The sequence below is a fragment of the Notamacropus eugenii genome, chromosome 5, assembly GCF_028372415.1.
Source record: "Notamacropus eugenii isolate mMacEug1 chromosome 5, mMacEug1.pri_v2, whole genome shotgun sequence".
Classification (NCBI taxonomy): domain Eukaryota; kingdom Metazoa; phylum Chordata; class Mammalia; order Diprotodontia; family Macropodidae; genus Notamacropus; species Notamacropus eugenii.
This window is the reverse complement of record NC_092876.1, coordinates 17043566-17064745: the sequence shown is the minus strand read 5'-3', so window position 1 is coordinate 17064745 and position 21180 is coordinate 17043566. Positions and strand designations below refer to the sequence as shown.

Sequence of the window (21180 nt, the reverse complement as noted above, 5' to 3'; positions counted from 1 at the left end):
CAACAACAATAAGTTAGGGTCCTTTAATTTTAGTAATACTGTACCATGGAGACAATCAGGTCAAGGACCTGTGAAGTTAGCATACACAGTTATTTTTATTTTGTCTCAGTTGGTTAATGTTAAAAGAAAAATGGCTTGTGGTCTATACCATAAATGCTTTAAAAGAAGCATCACATGACCAAAAGTTGGAATTGTTTTATGATGTGATACATACTGTGTAAAAATGATTATTTACTCTATTTATGTAAGTACTGGAGCCTGGTAATGACTCCTTAGTGAAATCTCATCCTCCTGATGTGGGAAATGAATAGTAAATTAATATAAAATGTACCAACTGGGTTCTAATGTGAATTTCTTAAACATGACAGTTGATCAAAGTTCCAATTTTGATTTTGTAAGAGTGATAAGAGTATAAAGCTTAGGAATGGTAACCTAAAATTGTATCAAGGTCAGTTTTATAGGAGAATGGACATCTGGATATCCACAAGAAGACAAAGGGAAGAAGTTACTGAGATACTGTGCTGAAGACAGCTTGAACAAGCATCCAGATCAGAAAACTCCATCAGATGATGTTCCTCCCCAGACTGCTGTATGAGACGGAACCTCTGAATGGACAATTCATTGATTTACATTTTTATTTTGAATCTCTGTATCTGTACTTACGAAAGGGACTGGCCCCTTATGATTTTCAATGCACTGGTAACTTTAGTCCCTTTCCACATTCATATAAAAGGGGAGATAGATGAAGGGAAGAATTCATAAGCGAAAGAATGTGGAGAGGTATTGATTGATTGGATTTAGGTGTGGAAAAAGACATTTTAATAAAGAGAAAAAGGGGAATTTTGTGGGAAACAAGAAAGTTCTGTTTTCTACAGTCCTAGGTCATAAGAATTGTGACCTAGCACGGAAAAGTAAGAGGTCGGAAACTAATATGCAAGCTCAAGGAGCTGTTTGAGGAAAAGTCTGTCACACAGGAAAACATAAAATCACTTGGCCATGGGATGGTATCCTGGGAGATCCAAAGTCTGAAAAACAATATAAGAAGCCCCATTTTTCTGAACGTGTTGTAGTCATCCTATAACCTTACCAGGGAGGCTACAGGTCCATTCAGGAGGAATGGACTTAAAGGTTAATAAAAGCTTTCCTGATTTCACAACAAGTATTGTTCTTTGCTTAAGGTGAGCATGTTTCTCAATGCTGGGGGCTTGTTAGATGGGCTCACTTCTAATAGAAACAATTTTGAAAATAGTAAGGACTCTGATAATCCAAAAGGCCAACCATATTTTGACAGTATGGGTGATGAAGAGTTGTACCCATCTTCTAACAGAGTAGTGATGAACTAGTAATACAGAAAGTCACACAAATTATTGGCAACGACAAATGATTGAATTTTCCAAGTTGCTACAAGTATTTGCACATGTGTTTCTTTCCAGGAAGATTAAGGCAGAGAAAGAGAAAGTAAATATGTATTAATTGAGCAAAATAAAATTTAATTTTAAATAATGGTTAATCAGGTTAATATACCCTTCTTTAATCTGTCAAATAAAGCAGTTCAACTATGTGATTTGTAAGAACATTTTGGGTTCTATGTCTGTGACTTTGTGTCCCCATCTACACTTTTTGGGATAAGTATCTCCCAAAGACTCTCTGAACAGCCCCCAGCACCTCCTTATTCCTCAGGCTATAGATGATAGGATTGAGCATAGGAGTGAGTATGGTATAGAAGACAGCCAATTTCTTGTCTTTTTCTGGGGAACGCAGAGATTGGGGCCTCAGATATGTATACACAAATGGGGCATAGTAGAAGGAGACCACAGTCAAGTGGGTAGAACAGGTAGTGAAGGCTTTCTTCCTCCCCTGTGATGAGTACATATGATGGACAGCATAGAGTACCCGACCATCGGAAGCAATGATGCCAAGGAAAGGGACCAAAAGAAACAGGTTGGTGCTGAAAAGCACTGTGTACTCATAGGCCCAGGTGTCTATGCAGGCCAGAGGCACCATGGCTGGGATATCACAAAAGAAATGATTAATAATTCTGGAGTTGCAATAGGGTATACAGAGTGCATACACAGTATGGAACATGGAATTAATGGATGCAGAGACCCAGGATACATCAATCATTAGCAAACACATTCTCTTGTTCATGAGAATGGGATAATGGAGGGGGCGGCAAATGGCCACATAGCGGTCAATGGCCATAGATGCCAGGAGCAGCCCTTCACCACTCCCTATGAGCAAAAAACAGAAACTTTGGAATCCACAACCTACCAAAGAAATGAAATTGTCCCCGGAAAGAAGTTAACAGCCATCTTGGGCACTGTACTGCAAATGTACACTAGGTCCATGAGAGAGAGCTGACTGAGCAGGATGTACATGGGGATGTGGAGACGGTGATCCATCCAGATGAGAAGAATCATGGTTGAGTTACCCGAGAAGGGTATTAGGAAGATGAGGAAAACCAGGAGGAAGAGGAGCAGGCCAGTTTTGGTTGGGGGAAACAGTCCCAGCAAGAAGAAACCAGTGGTGGTTTGATTCCATTCCTCCATAGCAGGGTGTTTCTGGAACTGTTTTGATGTAGGATAAAATGAGGGAATGGGAAGTAACTGCTGTGGAGTCCAACTTCCTTTAGTTTCTCCTAGAATCTTCCTATTCCTGAATGTCAACAATGATCCCATATTTTCCTGCCATGATTTTTCAGTAGCTATATGATATATTGGTAAGGATATTGGACTCGGAGCCAGGAAGATCTCATTTTAACTTTGGCCTCAGATATTTGCTTGCTGTGTGAGTCTGGCTATGTCATTGAGCTTTTTTGTGCCTCATTTTCTTCACCTGTGAAATGGAAAGAATAATTGAGTCTATTCCATAAGATTATTTCTGACATAACTTTGTTATGGGCTTTTAAAACATTAAAACACTGTGTAAATATGTGATGAGGCAGATCACTTTAGCACTCCAGGAGTCGTGTTGTGCATCTGTAAGGATGGAATTGAATTCTATGGCACCTAGGCAGCGAGTATTTGCTTGGCACCTTCTCTTCACTTCATTCTTTTTATGTTGTCTCCCATGTATTTGTCAATATTGAATAATATTTGCCAAATAAACGACTGCCCAAAACACTGTTTTATAGAGAACTCAAACAGGGGAAGGGTTCACATGGTGGTCAGAATAAAAGACACAAAGACATTCTGAAGATCTCTCTCAAAAATGTTTAAATTAATTGTATGACATGGGAGACAATGGCACAGGACACCTCAACATGGCATGCCCACCTCAGAGAAAGTGCTGCTTTGCTGAGCAAAGCAGAAGTGAAACAGCTCAAAGAAAATGTAGGATATGCAAATTTAGAGTATCCACTCCAAATGTTCAAAAGGACTGTTTGTTCCCGACCTCTGGCAGAGCATTCTGATCTCATATTGGTCTGATCAGCCACAGTCAGATATTGAAATCTGATACCAGCATAGTGATGACATTTTGTTCCTTTTCGAGAATGAAGCACAATAACCAATGAAACAAACAACCATTTGTAAGTGTTTAACAACCAGCTCTCTGAAAACTAGGCTATGGTTTAAATTCAATCTGCACTATTGATATGTTTTCCATCACTTTATAAAGTCTAAACACACAATGAAACAAACCAAACCCCTGAGTTTTGATGTGTAGCTTCTGCCAATTTCTGATGTGCGAATGTTCACCCTGAATGGTTAAGAATGGGAACCATCTCCAACACAGCCTGAGACATCTTTCCTAAGAAAGATGGTTTTTTAGTCTTCTCATCCTTCAGAGGTGGGGTCATGATCTAGTCCCTGCAAGTGGCTTTGCTGACTACCCTACTTCCCCTGGATTTCTGTCATTCTGAGGTCATACTGTACCAGAGACGATACCAATGACTTTCAATAATGTAGTTTTCCTTCCTCAAAATACTAGTATCTTCCTTGAGGGCACAATATTCTCCTTTCACTTCTCCAACTACCCCTCTCATACTTATCCATATGATAGCATTTTATTAATTATAGGTAATCATTGCATTTATGTGCATACATACATATATGTGCACATTCATTTATAGCTTTTGTATATTTATATAAAATATTCATATATTGTGCTAATCTATATAATTAATGTATATTAATTATACATAGCATTTGTCTAATGCTTTTAAGTTTGAAAAGTGCTGTGCAAATATTTTCTCATTTCGATCCTCACAACAACCATGAAAGGCAGGTGCTATTATTATTCCTCTTTATAAATGGGGTATCTGAGGTAAAGAAGAGTTAAGCGACTTGCCCAGGGTCACAGATTCAGTAAGTATCTGAGTATCTGCTAGATATTTGTGACAAATACCAAAGCACAAACATATATACATACATTTATTTCCAACTCTAACCCACATCAAACAATCAAACTATTTCTGGATATTTTCACGTTCATTTTAACCCATAGAATTCAAAGCATTACACAATCTGAGTTTTAATTTTTATGATATTCCTGTTGTGAAGTGGTATTTTATTTTGAGATTTGAAACTGTATTCCCTTCTTGAAACTCTACCTTCAGATTTGTTCTTTCCCAGGAACTGAGTCATGCTGACACAAGATAGCTGTTAATTCACCTTATCCAAAGATCTATCTATGGTCTGGGAGAAAGAGGATGACTGTAATCTCACTCAAATTTCCATATTTATAGCTATGTTTCCTTTGAAAAGAAAATAAAAATAAACTCAAATATCTGTTGCCTAAGACAGAATTTCCTATTCAATAAGGGTTACAGGGAAAACTGTCAATAAGTCAGGAAGCAAGTAGAGTTAGATCAACATCTTACTCCAAGACCACAGTAACCTGAAACACACAGATAATCTAAATGGTGCTGTTGTTGCCTGTACTTCATTCTCAAGGAGAACCATGGCATCCAGGAAATGATGGCATGACAGAAAAGTGAATTGGATTTAAGTGAAACAGGGCTATGCAAAGTCACCAGTCTCACTTTCTCCTCCAGAACCATCTGGGTCCAGTGGCCACATATATATCAAGACAACGGGAGATGGTCCAGGATGCAATGGGGGAGCATTTGCTGTTTCAAGCTAAGCTCTTCAAAGGACTCAGTCTGACTGAGGCAATGACCATTTAGTGATTAAGGCTTACTAAGAAATGAGGTAGAGAATGACTAGTTTACCTAGTTAAAAAATAATTCATCTGGTAAGAAAACCTTCAGGGTTTCTGGCCAAAACAAAAACAAATGCTATTTACAATCACTCTGAGCCAATTTGGATACAAAAAATGGCCAAGTGGGGACTGACCTGGGACTTAGTGTTGACCAATCAATGAGAGGCAGTGTGATTTATCTTGAACCTTTGCAACATAGCTTGTTTATAGGCTACCTTTCTTTATAAATATTAAAATAAATGCATCATACCTTAAAAACAAATTGAAGAGAAACAGGTCAGTTAATACTCACAGCTATTTTGGGGGCAGGTGTGTGTGCGTGTGTGTGTGTGTGAGTAAGTGTGTCTGTTTGTCTGTGTTTGTTTGTGTGTGTTGGTATCTGTGAATTCTTATTTGTGTGTGTTGATATCTGTGAATTCTTAACTAAATAAGAGTAGAAGAGATCGTCAGGGATAATTTCAGTTACATGAAATTGAAAAACTTTTGAACAAAGGTCATGAAAACTATTCTAAGATTGGAAGTGATTTTTTTCAACAAAGAAAAAATATATTTGTATCTAAAGTCCTTAAGAGGTACTTCTATCTAGAACAGACAACAGGCACGTATAAGAGCAAAAATCTTTCCCAATAGATAGGTAGTCAAAGAATGTAAAGAAAGAGTCTCCCAAAGTAGTGTTTCAGGCTGTGAATAATCACATTAATGAATATTGCTAATAACAATCCCAAGAGAAACACAAATTTTAAACGTTCCTGAAGTTTCATCTCACAGTCAGAAGATTGGAAATGATAACAAAAGATTGGGATTACCAATATTAGAGTGACTGTGTCAAGATGGACACAGTAATGCAATATTGGTTGGGTTGTGAAATGATCCCACTGTTGGAAAGCCAGATGGAGTCATATAAAGAAATTGTCTAAGTGTTCATGCTCTTTAAAGACTGACTTCATGGTTAAGAATATGCCTTAAGGAGTTCAATGACAGAGCCCATGTACACAAGAAATGATTTATAGCACAATACTTTATGATTGAAAAGAATACATTTTGAAGTATTATATATGTACGTGTATATATATAATTATATATATATTTATCGGAGGTAATATCCCTTAGCGAATGAATAAAAAGTTCTGATTCATGAATATAAAGGGATATTATTTATTCTGTAAGAAATGATGAGTGTGATGAAATCAGAGAAACATAGAAAGAGCTAGATAAACTAATGAGAAGTGAACAGAATGAAAAAAACAATATACACAATGACTTCAAGAATACAAATTAAATGAACAACAACACAATTGAAACTAGGACCAAATTTGGTCCCAAAGATGGAGCACTTTGCGTCTAGGGCACTGCACGTAATATCTGACATTTTCCTGTATGTTGTTAAAGCTTTATGGACTTTTTTCTTCGTTTTAGTTCTCTTAGAGAAACTGGCCATTTTACATTGCAAAATGTAGGCAATATGAAAAATTATCATACAGTATTATAATAGAGTAAATGAAATCATATTTAACATTGAAACTTCTTCTCAGTTTGAAGAACTGAGTAGAGGAAAACATCTTTTCGAAAAATGGGAAGCAAAGAAATACAAGATGCATTACATCTGTCACCCTGCCAGTTTTCTCTCTGTGTTCCAAGATTTTACTATGATATTTTTATTTGGAAACATGCAGGGCTTCATTGGCCAAGGCAATGAAAATTAATTAGCATTCTTGAGACCTTCCCTGTCAAGTTCTCTTAATGACTCAATGGAACCGTTTCTTTGTCAACTTATCCATTTATTGTCACTGCTTGCTACTCCACCAATCCATTATTAAATTGAGTTTTTAATGAGTCTAAGACTTAGATTCTAAGATATGATGCACCTCATTGCCAAACTAGCTTAACCTACGATAATGCTTTGCATTCTCTGGTATAACTGACATACTTTGCTTTGCTCTCTGAGTGAACCTAAAATGTCCCTTCCTGTGTCAGCAGCGACAAGGCCCAATGAAGCTGACCAGAAACATTCTTTTGTTGATGACTGCCAAGGACAAGGCACTGTGAACCAAATATAACTTGAATAACGGGACTTTTCTTATCTTTACATTTTATGGATTTATGCTATGCTAAGTCATACTATGTCGTGTTAATGATAGAAGAAACAGAGATATGCTAGATTTAAAATTTCAATTGACACTTTAACATTTCTCTTATCTTACTGTATTTGCAACTTATCTAATTAAAAATATTTTCTCACTGAAGGGGGAAGACCTAAGATGGTGGAGTAAAATTACGGGCATGCTACAGCTCTCCCTACAGACCCCTCAAAAAACATTTAAAAATGTCTCTCAACAAATTTTAGAGCAGCAGAAGCCACAAAATGACGGACTGAAGCAAATTTCCAGACCAAGACAATCTGGAAGGTTGACAGGAAGGGTCTATACCACTGGACTGGGAGTGGAGCACAGTCTGGCATGGGTCACTGCAGCACAACTGAATGGAGTAGGTCTTAGGGGACTGAATTGCTGGTGGTTACTGCAGATTCCAAACGTCTCAACCCACCAATGTTAAAGACAACTTCAAATGTCAGTGGGAAGGGTCTCTCACCTGGCTAAGAGGGGAGCATGATCTGGTCCCTGTCACAAGGTTGTAGCGACTGTTGAAACGATGGCTGCTTCTGGAGCCCTCCACTTAAACAAAGTCATTGAGTGGGAAAATAAACAAATGGGGAAAAAGAAACAAACTATAGATATCTTCTCACATCATTGCTGATGAGGATGATGAAAACATATAGCCAGAAGAAGACATCAAAGACAAAGCTCCTGTACCCAAAGAATTTTAGAAAAACATGAATTGATCTCTGGCCACGGAAGAGCTCAAAAACGATTTTCAAAAAAAAAATCAAGTAAGAGATGTAGAGGAAAAACTGGGAAGGAAAATGAGAGTGATGCAAGAAAATCATAAAAAATTCTAGTCAACAGGGGATGCAAAAAATGATGAAGAAAACAAAACCTTAAATTATAGGGTAACCCATACAGCAAAAGAGTTCCAAAAAGCCAATGAGGAGAAGTATGCCTTAAAAATCAGAACTGGGCAGATGGAAAAGGAGGTTCAAAAGCTCACTGAAGAAAATATTTCCGTAAGGATTAGAATGGAGCAGAGGGAAGCTAACGACTTCATGAAAAATCAAGAAATTATAAAACAAAACTAAAAGAATGAAAAAATAGTGGAAAATACAAAATATCTCATAGGGAAAAAAAAGTAGAACTGGAAAATACGTCAAGGAGAGAAAATAAAAAAAATATTGGACTACCTGAAAGTCATAATCAAAAGCAAGGACTTTAGACATCATACTTCAAGAAATTATCAAGGAAAACTATCCTGATATTCTAGAAGCAGAGGGTAAAATAGAAATGGAAAGAATCCAGTGAACATCTCCTGAAAGAGATCCAAAAAGGAAGACTCCTAGAAATATTGTAACCTAATTCCAGAGTTCCCAGGTAAAGGACAAAATATTACAAGCAGTGGGTAGGAAATAATTTAAGTATTGTGGAAACACAATCACAGGACTTAGCAGTTTCTACCGTGAGGCTTGGGATATGATATTGCAAAAGTCAAAGGAGATAGGATTAAAACCAAGAATCACCCACCCAGCAAAACTGAGTATAATACTTCAGGGGAAAAGGGAACTTAAATGACACAGAGGACTTCCAAGCATTCTTGTTGAAAAGACTAGAACTGAATAGAAAATTTGACTTTCAAATAAAAGAATCAAAAGAAGCATTAAAAAGTAAACAGGAAAGAGAAGTCATAAGGAACTTATTAAAGTTGAACTATTTACATTCCTACATGGAAACATAATATTTGCAAGTCATGAAACTTTTCCAAGTATTAGGATTGTTGGTGTGTGTATGTGTGTTTGTAGGTGTGTATATGTGTGTGTGTATACACACACACACACACACACACACACACACATATATATATAGAGAGAGAAGACAGAGACATAGAGAGACACAGAGACAGAGCAAGAGCACATAGTGTGAGGTGAATATGAAGAGATGATATCTAAAGAAGAAAATTAAGCACTGAGAGGAATGTACTAGGAGGAAGAGAAAGGAAGAGGTAGAATATAATAAATCATGTCCCATAGAAGAGGCAAGAAAAAGTTTTTACAATGGAAGGGAAGAAGGGGAAGGTAAGAGAGAATAAGTGAATCTTCCTTTTGTTAGATTTGGCTTAAGGCACAATAATATACACATTCAGTTGGCTATTTAAGTTTGTCTTACCCTACAGGAAAGCTGTGGATAAGGGGATAAGAGAGGGGGAATAATAGCAGCGATTACAGGTTGATAAAAGAGGCAATCAGAAGGAAGCACTTTGGAAGAAGGATAGATCACAGGAGAGAAATAAATAAATGGAGGGTGGAACAGTATAAAGGGAAATATCGTCAGTGTTTCACAACATAACCTTTATGGAAGTGTTTTGCATGATCACACATGTGTAACCCTTATCGAATTGCTTGCCTTATCAATGAGTGTGGGTGGGGAAGGGGAAGGGAGAGTATGTGGAACTCAAAGTTTAAAAATGAATGTTAGAGGTTGTTTTTAAATGCCACTAAGAAATAAGATATATAGACAATATAGTATGGAAATCTATCTTAACGTACAGGAAAATAGAAAAGAAGGGGTTAGGGGGAGAATAGAAGGATGGCAGATGGGAGGAAAGGGCAATCAGCATATATTTTGTCCTGGGTTGGGGATAGCAGTAGATGGGGAGAAAATATGAAATTCAAAATTTTGTTGAAGTGAATATTGAAAACTGAAAATAAATAAATTTATGTAAAAAAAGAAAAAAAATTCTTTCTTGTATTAAGGATAATGCTTATGGAGACCATAATTTTAGCTGGCATAGGTATTCTGAGCCAGGAAGGGAGGGAGGGGTGAAAGGGAATTGCTCTGAAGATAAAAAGTCCCTTTTGTCTGTCCATCCTTCAGTCTTTCCCCAAAGTTGGATCGAATTCCTGCATAGAGAAAGTGTAAAGCTTTCACAAATTTGGTTGTAAGAAAGAGACAAACAAGTTTATTGTATGTCCTTCTTTTAATTGCTCTCAAGATGACAACATGCATTTCATGGGAGTCAAATTCCAGAACTAGCTCACCTCAGAACCAAGAAGGCCAGTTCAGAATTGGTTAAATCTAGGTATTGGGCTGTCTCATTTATATGCCTTTTCAATAGAGACTATCACATCACTATCATTTTATGTGTTGACAGAGAAAATGTTTGTTCCATCAAATGATCCTTCAACCATACAAGACCATTCCCAGCTTTGGACAAAAGACTGTCTCCATCCAGGCTTGAGCAAAACACAAAGGAGCTTGTATACTGTTGAATAAATCAACTCAGGGTTGGACTGAGTTTGACCAGTATAAGACTCAATGCAATCTCATTTTCAGTAATGTCCTTCTGAAGAACTTTAGAGAATTAGGGGATGGTTAGAGCTCTCAGTCTCCTTGATGACAATCACTAAGAAAAATCATTTTTCACATTCCCCCATCTAATTCTATTGAGAAGCATAACCTTCTCAATGAACCACTAAGGGATAGGGCCAACACTTCATCAAGGAATTTAGATATTAGAATGGGTAACAATATGGGAAAGGGAGAAATTCGTCTGATGCATTGACAAAATCAAGGGGCAGTGCCATTTTTAGTAGGTTGACCATAAAGATAAAAATACAGTAAGTGAAAAGGTAAATATTGAATAAAATTATCCATTTAAGCCTCACAAGTCTCATCTCAAACAGTGGTCTGGTTTTTGGGATATCATCTGAGGAAGTTTTCTGGTCAGAGTGAGATTTAAACAGTCTCCAACATTATCTTCATTATGACTCCTTGTAGAGAAATTCTCTTTCTTTGTCAAGATCTCCTACAAAATTGATCTGAACGCAATTTTAAATTACTTTGCTAATAACCAAATAAAATAATGGAACTTGTCAACCTTTATGTTTCTATAATTATAAAATCAAAAATTGGGACCTTGGCCAATTTTCATGTTGATATACCTAAAAAAGTCAAATAAAAATAAGAAATAGAAAAATTAGAACTCAGTTTTTAGATTTCACATTATTCATTCCTTCATCAAGTGAATGAAATGCCACTAAAGAATTAATTACAGAAAAGCTGCCAGATTAACTACCATTGTAACAAAAGGTTCAGGAATGGTATACATAAATACATTGAGTAATCAACTTCAAAATAGTGCATATCAAACAAGTTATTTATAATAAAACAATTCCTATTTCTAGACATGTTCGAATAAATAACCCCTAATTAAAGTAGTTGCTTCCTTTAAGGCATTTACAAAATAGACCACAAAATTACCTAAATTAAAACTAACAAAATTAATTAACTGTACCCTAACTTATACCAGAACATATGTAGCTAGCAACCTATATCAAAGCTAAATACTTACTTATTAGAACTGAAATTCTAGACTAAATAGCTCAATCTTATACTTGCATCTTACTGTAATAACTCAGATGTTCCACTATTAGCCTATTATTTAATATATTTATTATCATTCTTACAAAATTTTTTGGTAATAGAAAATTGCTGTAATAAAAAAGGGATATGACTATAATAAGGGAACAGTATTTCCCAACTTCATGTCCATTCCAGACAGAAGTTAGATAGTTGGTAAATTGCTTTGAGGCAGGCTTAAAGTCTGTGAAGTGAGATATTCACTTTGGGGTAATTGAGTCAGGAGAATCTTACCTAAGCTCAAGCAGAATGGTCATTCTCCCAACTGTTCCTCTGAGAACGCCCTCTGTAGTTCATAAATGAAGTTAATGGCCCTCATGTAGTTGAAGGCAGTATGAATTATTGGTTCAATAGCATTCCTTGGTAACCATACCTGGAGTTAGACTCAGAATAAATTCAGTAAACAGTCCCATGAAGTAATGAATATCAAGTTCCAATAATCAGAAATTCAGATACGTGACTACAATCTCACATTGGTAAGAGAGTCACAATAGAAAGACACTACTGCTTTCAGAATCTTTTAAACAATGGGAACATCTTTAAGGTGAGCCTTAACTAGTTTGCATACATTCATATTCCTGGACTAGTTCCTGATCAAATAACAAACATAAGTAAAATCAAATTTCCCATTAAGATAACACAAAGTAGTTCATAAGTTACTTCTCTACATAGATTTGCATCTGTTTCTCAAGCTTATTTACCATCCTCTAACCATACTCAGTGTGAAAAGAATGAGGTACTTCACTTCCTCATCCTTTTTAAAAGCAAACAATTCATATTACAATACAATTTATCATATGCCAATTTACTCTGACTGACCCATAGTCAAATTACAGAGGCTAGCCTTACCTTTCAGGAGACCTATCTTGAAGTCTCTGCCTCCAGAATCTTGGTAATACAGGGAGTTGGAAAGACAAGGAGCAGAGTTTTGGGGAATAAGACTCACCCACTCTTCAGGGCCAGGAAAGGGTACTGTGGGCACCCAATCCCAGTGCTGTGGAGGGGGTAAAGATCAGTCTGCAAATTCCCTTCCAAATCTGAATCATATGACACCATGTAAATATTAACCATTCAGAGTTTGTTCTAAGAAAAGACAAATGAATTAGGATGTGTGTCCACATTTTAATTTCTCTCAAGTTGACAACATACATAGGAGTTGCAGTTCAGAAATAGGCCATCCCAAAGGGGGGCAGTCCAGAACTGGCTCATTTCGGGGATTGGGATGCCCAAGTTATAAACCCTTTTAACAGGGGCTGATATGACCCCACTGTCATTTTACCTCTGGACAGAGGATATACCTGTTCTGTCAGACCACACCCTAGCCACACAAGATCTTTCCCACCTTTGGGCTATCTAGATATCTAGGTAGAAGAATCTGTCCCCACCAGTGCCTGAGAAGAAGAGAATGGAAATTCCACACCTTTGATTAAGACAATTAGGCTGCAGCTGGAGTTTGGACAGGATGAGACTGCAGGCAGTCTCATTATCAGTAAAGTCTTTCTGAAGAATTTTGTAGAAGAGGTCTGGGGATGGATCTTTGAATCTCCGAGACAACCATCACCAGGAAAAATAATTTTTTCACAAAAGCAATCCCCCTCTCCCTATTCATTTGCTCCATTGAAAGAAAAAAGTAATACAATTACCTTGGTGGAGAGGCATGATAAATTTCTGACAAAAGGACTACGCATTTTGCTGTCTTCCTGGTCCAGAAGCCATGAGGAGGTATACAGTAAATGTTTCCCTATTTTTACATTCTTATCTCACCTCCTGACCTCTCTGCCTTTCTGCACACTTACCTCTCACCCTTCCAGGAGCATGAATCTAATGGGTGCAAACATATAGACCAAGTCAAATATTGTTTTCAGGGGCTCTACAAAACTCCTCCCAGTGCCTGAAATCCTTGGGTAGAACTTGCCAGAGAGAATCATAAACATTTTAGGACAAGCATTATAGTTTTCAAAGAAGGCAGTAAAGTCAAACAATGAGTACTGTGGAATAATTGGATAGATTGATTGAATTACTGAGTTTCTTGGTAGGAGAAGAGACTAGATAATCACTTGTCCAAAATGTGGCAAAAGGACATTGTCCTGCATTGAGCAGAGTTAAACGAGCTGATCTCAAAGGTCTATCTCAAGGATTCCAGATCAATTAAAAAGATTCATTCAACCCATTAGGCAGCAGATTTGATTACTGGATTGAACCTTTCATCATTTCATTTTATTCCAAATAGTTTTATATACTACCTTCATGCAGATACAGGCCATGAAAATACTGTCTTCCCATTAAAGAGTAACTGCAATCAGAAAATTAGAACGGAAAGAATATTGGATTTAGAGTTAGAGGTTCTGAGTTCTAATTGTCCTGTTTACTACTTCTATGACCAACAGCAACTCAATTCACTTTGAAGGTCATCAATTTCCTTACATATAAAATGTAATGTAAGAAGTGGTGGGGCTAGGTGACTTCTAAAATCTACCCAAACTCTAAATCAATGACCTTAGGATTCTGTGGGTGGCAACAAGGCATATTGGAACAATAATCATGAAGACCTAAACTCCAGTAAGGCTGCAGGCTATAGTGACCTAAACTATTCACTTAACCTCTTTGGGTTTCAGCATTTTCATTGATAAAATGCGAATAATGATAACAACTATCCGACATTTTCCTGTGAAGATCACATAAGATAAGCATTTAAGAGCCAATCAGTCAACAAACATATTTTTAAAAGTCCTTACAATATACTTAGTATTTCAAGTACTGCAAACTGCAAAGATCCATTGAAATATCTCTTATTTTTGCTGCTGTAATAATTCCTATCCTGTGATCATATTTTTGTGAAAATGCAATAATAGAACTCAGAAATCTGCCAAACCATTCTCCTAACTGGTGGAATGCCCTCATTCTTACCTGTATCCAGAGAGGATGCAACACACCTAGGCGATCCCTTTGCCATCTACAAAAGATTCAATTACTTGATACTAACTAAACTAAGTAAACACCTAAGGACCTAAGCACAATTTCAGAAAATGAGATATGATAGAACTTTGGTGATAAGTGAATGAGAATAGAAAAGAATATGCATATTTCTCTATAATGCATACCACATTTACAAAAATTGGCCATATATTAGGGCATGAAAATGTTATAAACAAATGCAGAAAAGCAGAATATTAAACATCGTTTATAGGCTACAATAAAATAAAATACTCAAAAAAGGAGGATAGAGAGTTATTCAAAAGTAATTGCAGCTGAAGTGATTTAATCCTAAAGAATAGATGGACCAAAGAACAAATCATGGCAATAATGGATAATTCCATTAAATATAGTGATGCTAATGAGATCACATACCTACATTTTTGGGCATGGAACCGGGCTAACTTCAGGGGAAAATTCATATCTCATATTACATATATACATATATATATTATATATATTCATATTACAGAACAGGTTGCCTTCTCTCTTTTCATTGAACAGAATTCCATCTTCCATCACTCTGTCTTTACACTGGAAATCCTTCATCTCTCAAACGTACTCTCTCTTTATATTTGTCTTATGTAGTCTTCTTTTTCCTTTAAGAGGTACCTAAGGAACCATTTTCTTCATGATACCTTTTCTCATCTCTTCTCTGCCTGATATTGCTCTTTGTTCAAAATTTTCTTGTATTCAATTCCCAGAAGACATGTGTGAACTGATGAAACAAACAAAACTAGCAGAGCAATTTCTAAAATTGCAATAATACTTCTAATACAAGCAATTTTGAAACAGTTAAGAATTCTGATCATCCAAAAGGTCCACCATGTTTTGACAATATGATTGATGAAGAATTGTATCCATCTCCTAATAGAGCAGTGATGAACCAATTATACACAATGTGCCACACATTGTTGGAGCTGGCCAGTGACTGATTATTCCAAGTTGCTGCAAGGGATTGCATATTGGTTTGTTTCCAGGGTCTTCATGGCAGAGAAAGAGAAAGTAAATACATATTAACTGAGAAAAATAAAATTTAATTTAATATAAGGGTTAATCAGGACTGATGGTTTAATACAGCCTGTGTCTTAATCTGTCAAATAAAGAAGTTCAGTTATGTGATTGGTAAGAATGCTTCAGGTTCTACTTCTGTGACTTTATGTTCCCATCTACACTTTTTGGGATAATGATCTCCCAAAGACTCTCTGGAGGGCTCCCAACACCTCTTTATTCCTCAGGCTATAGATGATAGGGTTGAGCATAGGAGTGAGGATTGTGTAGAAGACAGCTAAGTTCTTGTCCTCTTCTGGGGAACGCAGAGATGGGGGCCTCAGATATGTATAGACAAATGGGGCATAATAGAAGGAGACCACAGTTAGGAGGGTAGAACAGGTAGTGAAGGCTTTCTTTCTCCCCTGTGATGAACGCATATGATGGATGGCCAGGAGAACCCGACCATAGGAAGCCATGATTCCAAGGAAAGGGACCAAAAGAAACAGGTTGGTGCTGAAGAGCACTGTGTACTCATAGGCCCAGGTATCCATACAGGCCAAAGGCAACATGGCTGGGATATCACAAAAGAAATGATTAATGATTCTGGACTTGCAATAAGGCATACAGAGTGCATACATGGTATGGAACATGGAATTAATGGATGAAGAGACCCAGGACCCAGCTATCATTAGCAAACACATTCTCTTGTTCATGAGAATGGGATAATGGAGGGGCCGGCAAATGGCCACATAGCGGTCATAGGCCATAGATGCCAGGAGTAACCCCTCACCACCAGCTATAAGTAAAAAAGAGTAACTTTGGAATCCACAACCTACCAAAGAAATGGAATTGTTTCCAGAAAGAAAGTTAGTAGCCATCTTGGGCACTGTACTGCAAATGTGCACTAGGTCCATGAGAGAGAGCTGACTGAGCAGAATATACATGGGAGTGTGGAGATGGTGGTCTGTCCAAATGAGGAGAATCATGGTTGAGTTACCCAAGAAGGCGATTAGGAAGATGAGGACAACCAGGAGGAAGAGGAGCAGGCCAGTTTTGGTTGGGGGAAAAAGCCCCAGCAAGAAGAAACCAGTGGTAGTTTTATTCCATTCCTCCATAGCAGAGTGTTTCTGGAACTGTTTTGCTGTAGGATAAAATGAGGGAATGGGAAGTAACTGCTGTGGAGTCCAACTCCCTTTCGTTTCTCCTAGAATTTTCCTGTTCCTGCACATCAACAATGACTTCATATTCCGATGCTATGATTTTTCTTCAGCTTGATGGTTTATTAGATAAGAGCACGGGACATAAAGCCAGGAAGATCTCGTTTCAACTTTAGCTTCAAACATTTGCTTGCTGTGTGACTCTGGGTATGCCATTTATCCTCTTTGTGCCTCGTTTTCCCCACCTGTGAAGTGGAAGACTAATAGCATCTATTCCATAAAATTGTTTCTGACATAATATAAGTGCAGTATTTTGAAAATCTTCAAGCACTATATAAATATGTATTATTGTTGTTGCTAACATAGCAACTAGCTGGTAAAGTAAATAACTGCTGAACCTGTCATTAAAAAGATCTGAGTTTAAACCTGACATGATGCATTGGTTAACTCTGTGACTTTGAGAAAGGCACTTAACTTAACTGGTGTAAATTTTCACATTTCTAAAATGAGCTAGAGAAGGAAATGGCAAACTACTGTAGTATCCTTTGCCAAGGAAACCCCAAAGAAGGTCACAAAGAGTTGGACATGAGTGGAAACACGAAAACAACAAGTAGTATTAATCCCAGATCATTCCCATTCTAAATAATTGTCATTATTGTTAATAAGGGAATAGGAATGAACTTTGCACGCTCATCATATGTGTCTGATGTTGTGGGCAAGAGACAATTGTCATGGAGATTCCAGTGTTCCATGTGGATTTTATCTTCCACACTAGTTGCCCTTTTGTAAACTTTCATTCCCAAAGGTTAAGGCCATCTTAGTAGGAAACCATAGCGTCTGGGTTGTGAGGTACCTTTGAACAGCAATGATGCTTCTCCAGTTAAAACACTGCTGTGACAGAACCTTTGTGAGTCAAAGGACTCTGAGTTGGTGAGTCCCTGGTCATCTGGCCTCCTCTAATTTCTTAAGTGTTGGGCCTCACCGAGCTCTGAGATGGCAAGATTCTTGACTTGGTTGAAGGTTCACTGGACTGAGATTTGGATTTTACAATCCCGAAATAAGCAAGAAAGAGTGCATCTTAACTGGCTTCTAGAACATCAGGAGGCACAATAATGTAGCATGATCACACTGGTCTAGGCATCAAGAGGACTGGTTATCTGGTTACTGCTTTGCAACTAACAAGCTGTGATGAGGCAGTACCCTTTAGCCTTCCATGAGACATCTTGTACATCTGTAAAGATGGAATTGGATTCTATGGCACCTGTGCAATGATTATTTCATGCTTTGTATATTGTCCCATATATTTGCAAATATTATTCAATATTTACAAAACGTACAACTGCCCAAAAGACTATTTTATGGAGAACTCAAACAGGGCAAGGCTTCACATCGTGGTCAGAAGACGTGATACAAGGACACTCTCAAGGTCTCTCTCAAGAACTTTGGAATTAATTGTATGACATGCAAGACACTGGTACAGGACACCTCCACATGTCATGCCCACCTCAGAGAATGTGCTGTTCTCTGTGAGCAAAGCAAAAGTGAAACAGTTTAAAGGAAATGTAGGGTGTGCAAATTTAGAGTATCCACTCCAAATGTTCACATGGATTGTTTGTGCCTGACTTGTGGTTCAGCATTCAGAGTTCATATTGATCTGATCAACCACAGTCAGATATTGAAATCTGATACCAGCATAGTGATGACATTTTGATCTTCTTAGAGAATGAAGGCCAACAACCAACCAACTAAACAACCAACCATTTGTAAATGTTTAACAACCCGCTCTCTGAAAACTTGACTGCGGTTTAAGTTCAATCTACACTATTTACATGTTTTCAGTCACTTTCTTAAGTCTAAATACACAATGAAACAAATCAATCCCCTGAGCTTTGATGTGTAGCTTCTGCCAATTTCTGACGTGTGAATGTTCACCCTGAATAGCTAACAATGGGAACTAGCTCCAGCACAGCCTGAGCCATCTTTCCTGAGAAAGATGCCTTTGTAGTCTTCTAATCCTTTGGGGTCCAGATAACACTCCAGTTCCTGGAGGAGGCTTCACTGACTACCCTGCTTCTCCTAGATTTCTGTCATTCTGAGGTCATACTGTACCTAGAGTCAATACCAATGGCTTTAAGTCCTACAATTTTCCTTCCTCAAAATAATAGTATTTTCCTTAAGGGCACAAAACTCTCCTTTCACTTCTCTAACTACCCCTCTCATAACCAGCCCCAATAATAGCATTTTATTAAGTATAGATACCCATTGCATTGACACACACACACACATATATATACACATTCATTTATGGCATCTATATATTTATATGATTTATTCATATATTATACTAATTTATATAATTAATTTATAGTATTTATATACAGCATTTGTCTAGTGATTTTAGATTTGAAAATTGCTGTGCACATATTATCTCATATTTATCCTCACAACAACCCTGGGAGGTATGTGCTATTATTATTCCTTTTTTTAAAAGTGGGGGAACTGAGGTACAAAACATTTAAGTGATTTGTCCACGGTCATGGGTCAATTAAGTACCTGCATGTCTGCTAGATATTTGTGATAGATATCAAAACACAAATATGTATACATACATATATTTCCAACTCTAACCCACATCAAGTAATTAAACCATTTCTGGATAGTTCTAAATTCATTTTAACCCATAGAACTCAAAGCGTTACAAAATCTGAGTATGAATTTTTATGATATTCCTGTTGTGAGGTGGCATTTTATTTTGAGATCTGAAAACACATTTCCTAATTGATATTGTATCTTCACATTTCTTCTTTCCCAGGAGCTGAGTCATACTGACCCAATATAGCTGTTAATTCACCTAATTCAAAGAACTACCTATAGTCTAGGTAAAAGAGGAGGACTGCAATCTCACTAAAACTTCCATGTTTATACTTATTATTCTTTCGAAAAGAAAATAAAAATAAACTCAGAAATCTGCTACCTAAGAAAGAATTTCCGATTGATTAAGGATTACTGGGAAAATTGTCATTAATCAGGAAGCAAGTAGAGTGAGATCAACATCTTACACCAAGACTGCAGTAATCTGAAACTGTAATAATAACTGAAATAGAAAGATCTTTCTCATTAATTAATAAGCCCATATGATCTGCTTAAATTACCCGGAAGCCTAAGTCACATATGGTGGGAGGAGTTTGCTGAAGAGGCAGAATAGGAAGGGTGGAGAGGAACTGTGATGAAGTGAGTGGGGTCAGGTCAGAGGGGACAGAACGCAGGCCAACTGACACAACGTCACAGTTGATAGTCACAATGCCCTGACTGAGGGAGGGGAGGTTTGAGAATGGCTTTGCCCCCTGATGTGGTCACGGTTATTAACTTCTTGGTCATCGTGATGGATTTTGCTTTCTGGCTCTGGGATTTGGCTTTCTGGTGTTTTAATAAATGCTTTTCTTCAGCCTTCTATATGGAGAGTCTTCTATACATGGTGATTGAGAACTACACTGGTATCTTCATAGTCACCAGCAGTGCTGTGAATATTGCCTTGGCGATACAAACACACAGATGATCTAAGGGTTGTTGTCAGTCCTTCATTCTCAAGGAGGATCATGACATCAGGGAGATGATGCCATGACGACAAGCGTACTGGATTTAAGTGAGACAGGACTGTCCAAAGTCACCATCCTCAGTTTCTCCTCCAGAACCATATGAGTCCAGTGGCAACATGGATCAGGACAGAAATAGATGACCCAGGATGCAGTGGGGGACATTGGCCTTTCCAAGCTAAGGCCTTCAAAGGATTGAGTTTGACTGAGGCAATGCCCACTCAGTGAGTAAGGCTTGATAAGAAATAAGGTAGAGAATGACCACTTTACTAGTTAAAAAGTTATCCTTCTGGAAGAGCAATAACCTCAAGGTTTCTGACCACAACAAGAACAATTGCTATTTATAGTCACTCTGAGCCAATTTGGGTGCCAAATATAGTCAAGTGGAGATTGTCCTGGGACATATTGTTGACAAATCAATGAGAGCCAGTGTGATTTAAGTTGAAACTTTGCATTATAACTTATTTATAGACTACATTTATTCCTAAATATTAAAAGAAACCATACCTTCAAAACAAATTGAAGAGAAACAAGTCACTTAATATTCACAGCTATATTGGGACAGGTGTGTGTGTGGATGTGTTTGTGTGTACATCGGTATGTGTTAATTCCTAACTAAATAAGGTAGAAAAGATGACTAGGGATAATTTCAGCTACATGAAATTGAAAAGCTTTTGAACAAAGATCATGAAAACTAAGAACGGAAGTGATTTTTTTAACCAGGAAAAAAAGATATTTGTATCTAAAGCTTTTAGGAGGTAGTGATATCTAGAATAG

At 37.3% G+C, this 21180-nt stretch overlaps 1 protein-coding gene and 1 pseudogene across 1 annotated transcript; both read right to left on the bottom strand.

The window, feature by feature from the left end:
* Nucleotides 1-1460: 1460 nt before the first annotated feature.
* Nucleotides 1461-20036, bottom strand: LOC140508526 (olfactory receptor 2L2-like; annotated as a pseudogene).
* On the bottom strand, nt 15643-17073 carry LOC140508525 (olfactory receptor 2L3-like). The gene has a single exon (XM_072616478.1). The coding sequence runs from the start codon at nt 16895-16897 to the stop codon at nt 15830-15832; it is 1068 nt and encodes a 355-aa protein (XP_072472579.1). The 5' UTR covers nt 16898-17073; the 3' UTR covers nt 15643-15829.
* Nucleotides 20037-21180: the final 1144 nt, after the last annotated feature.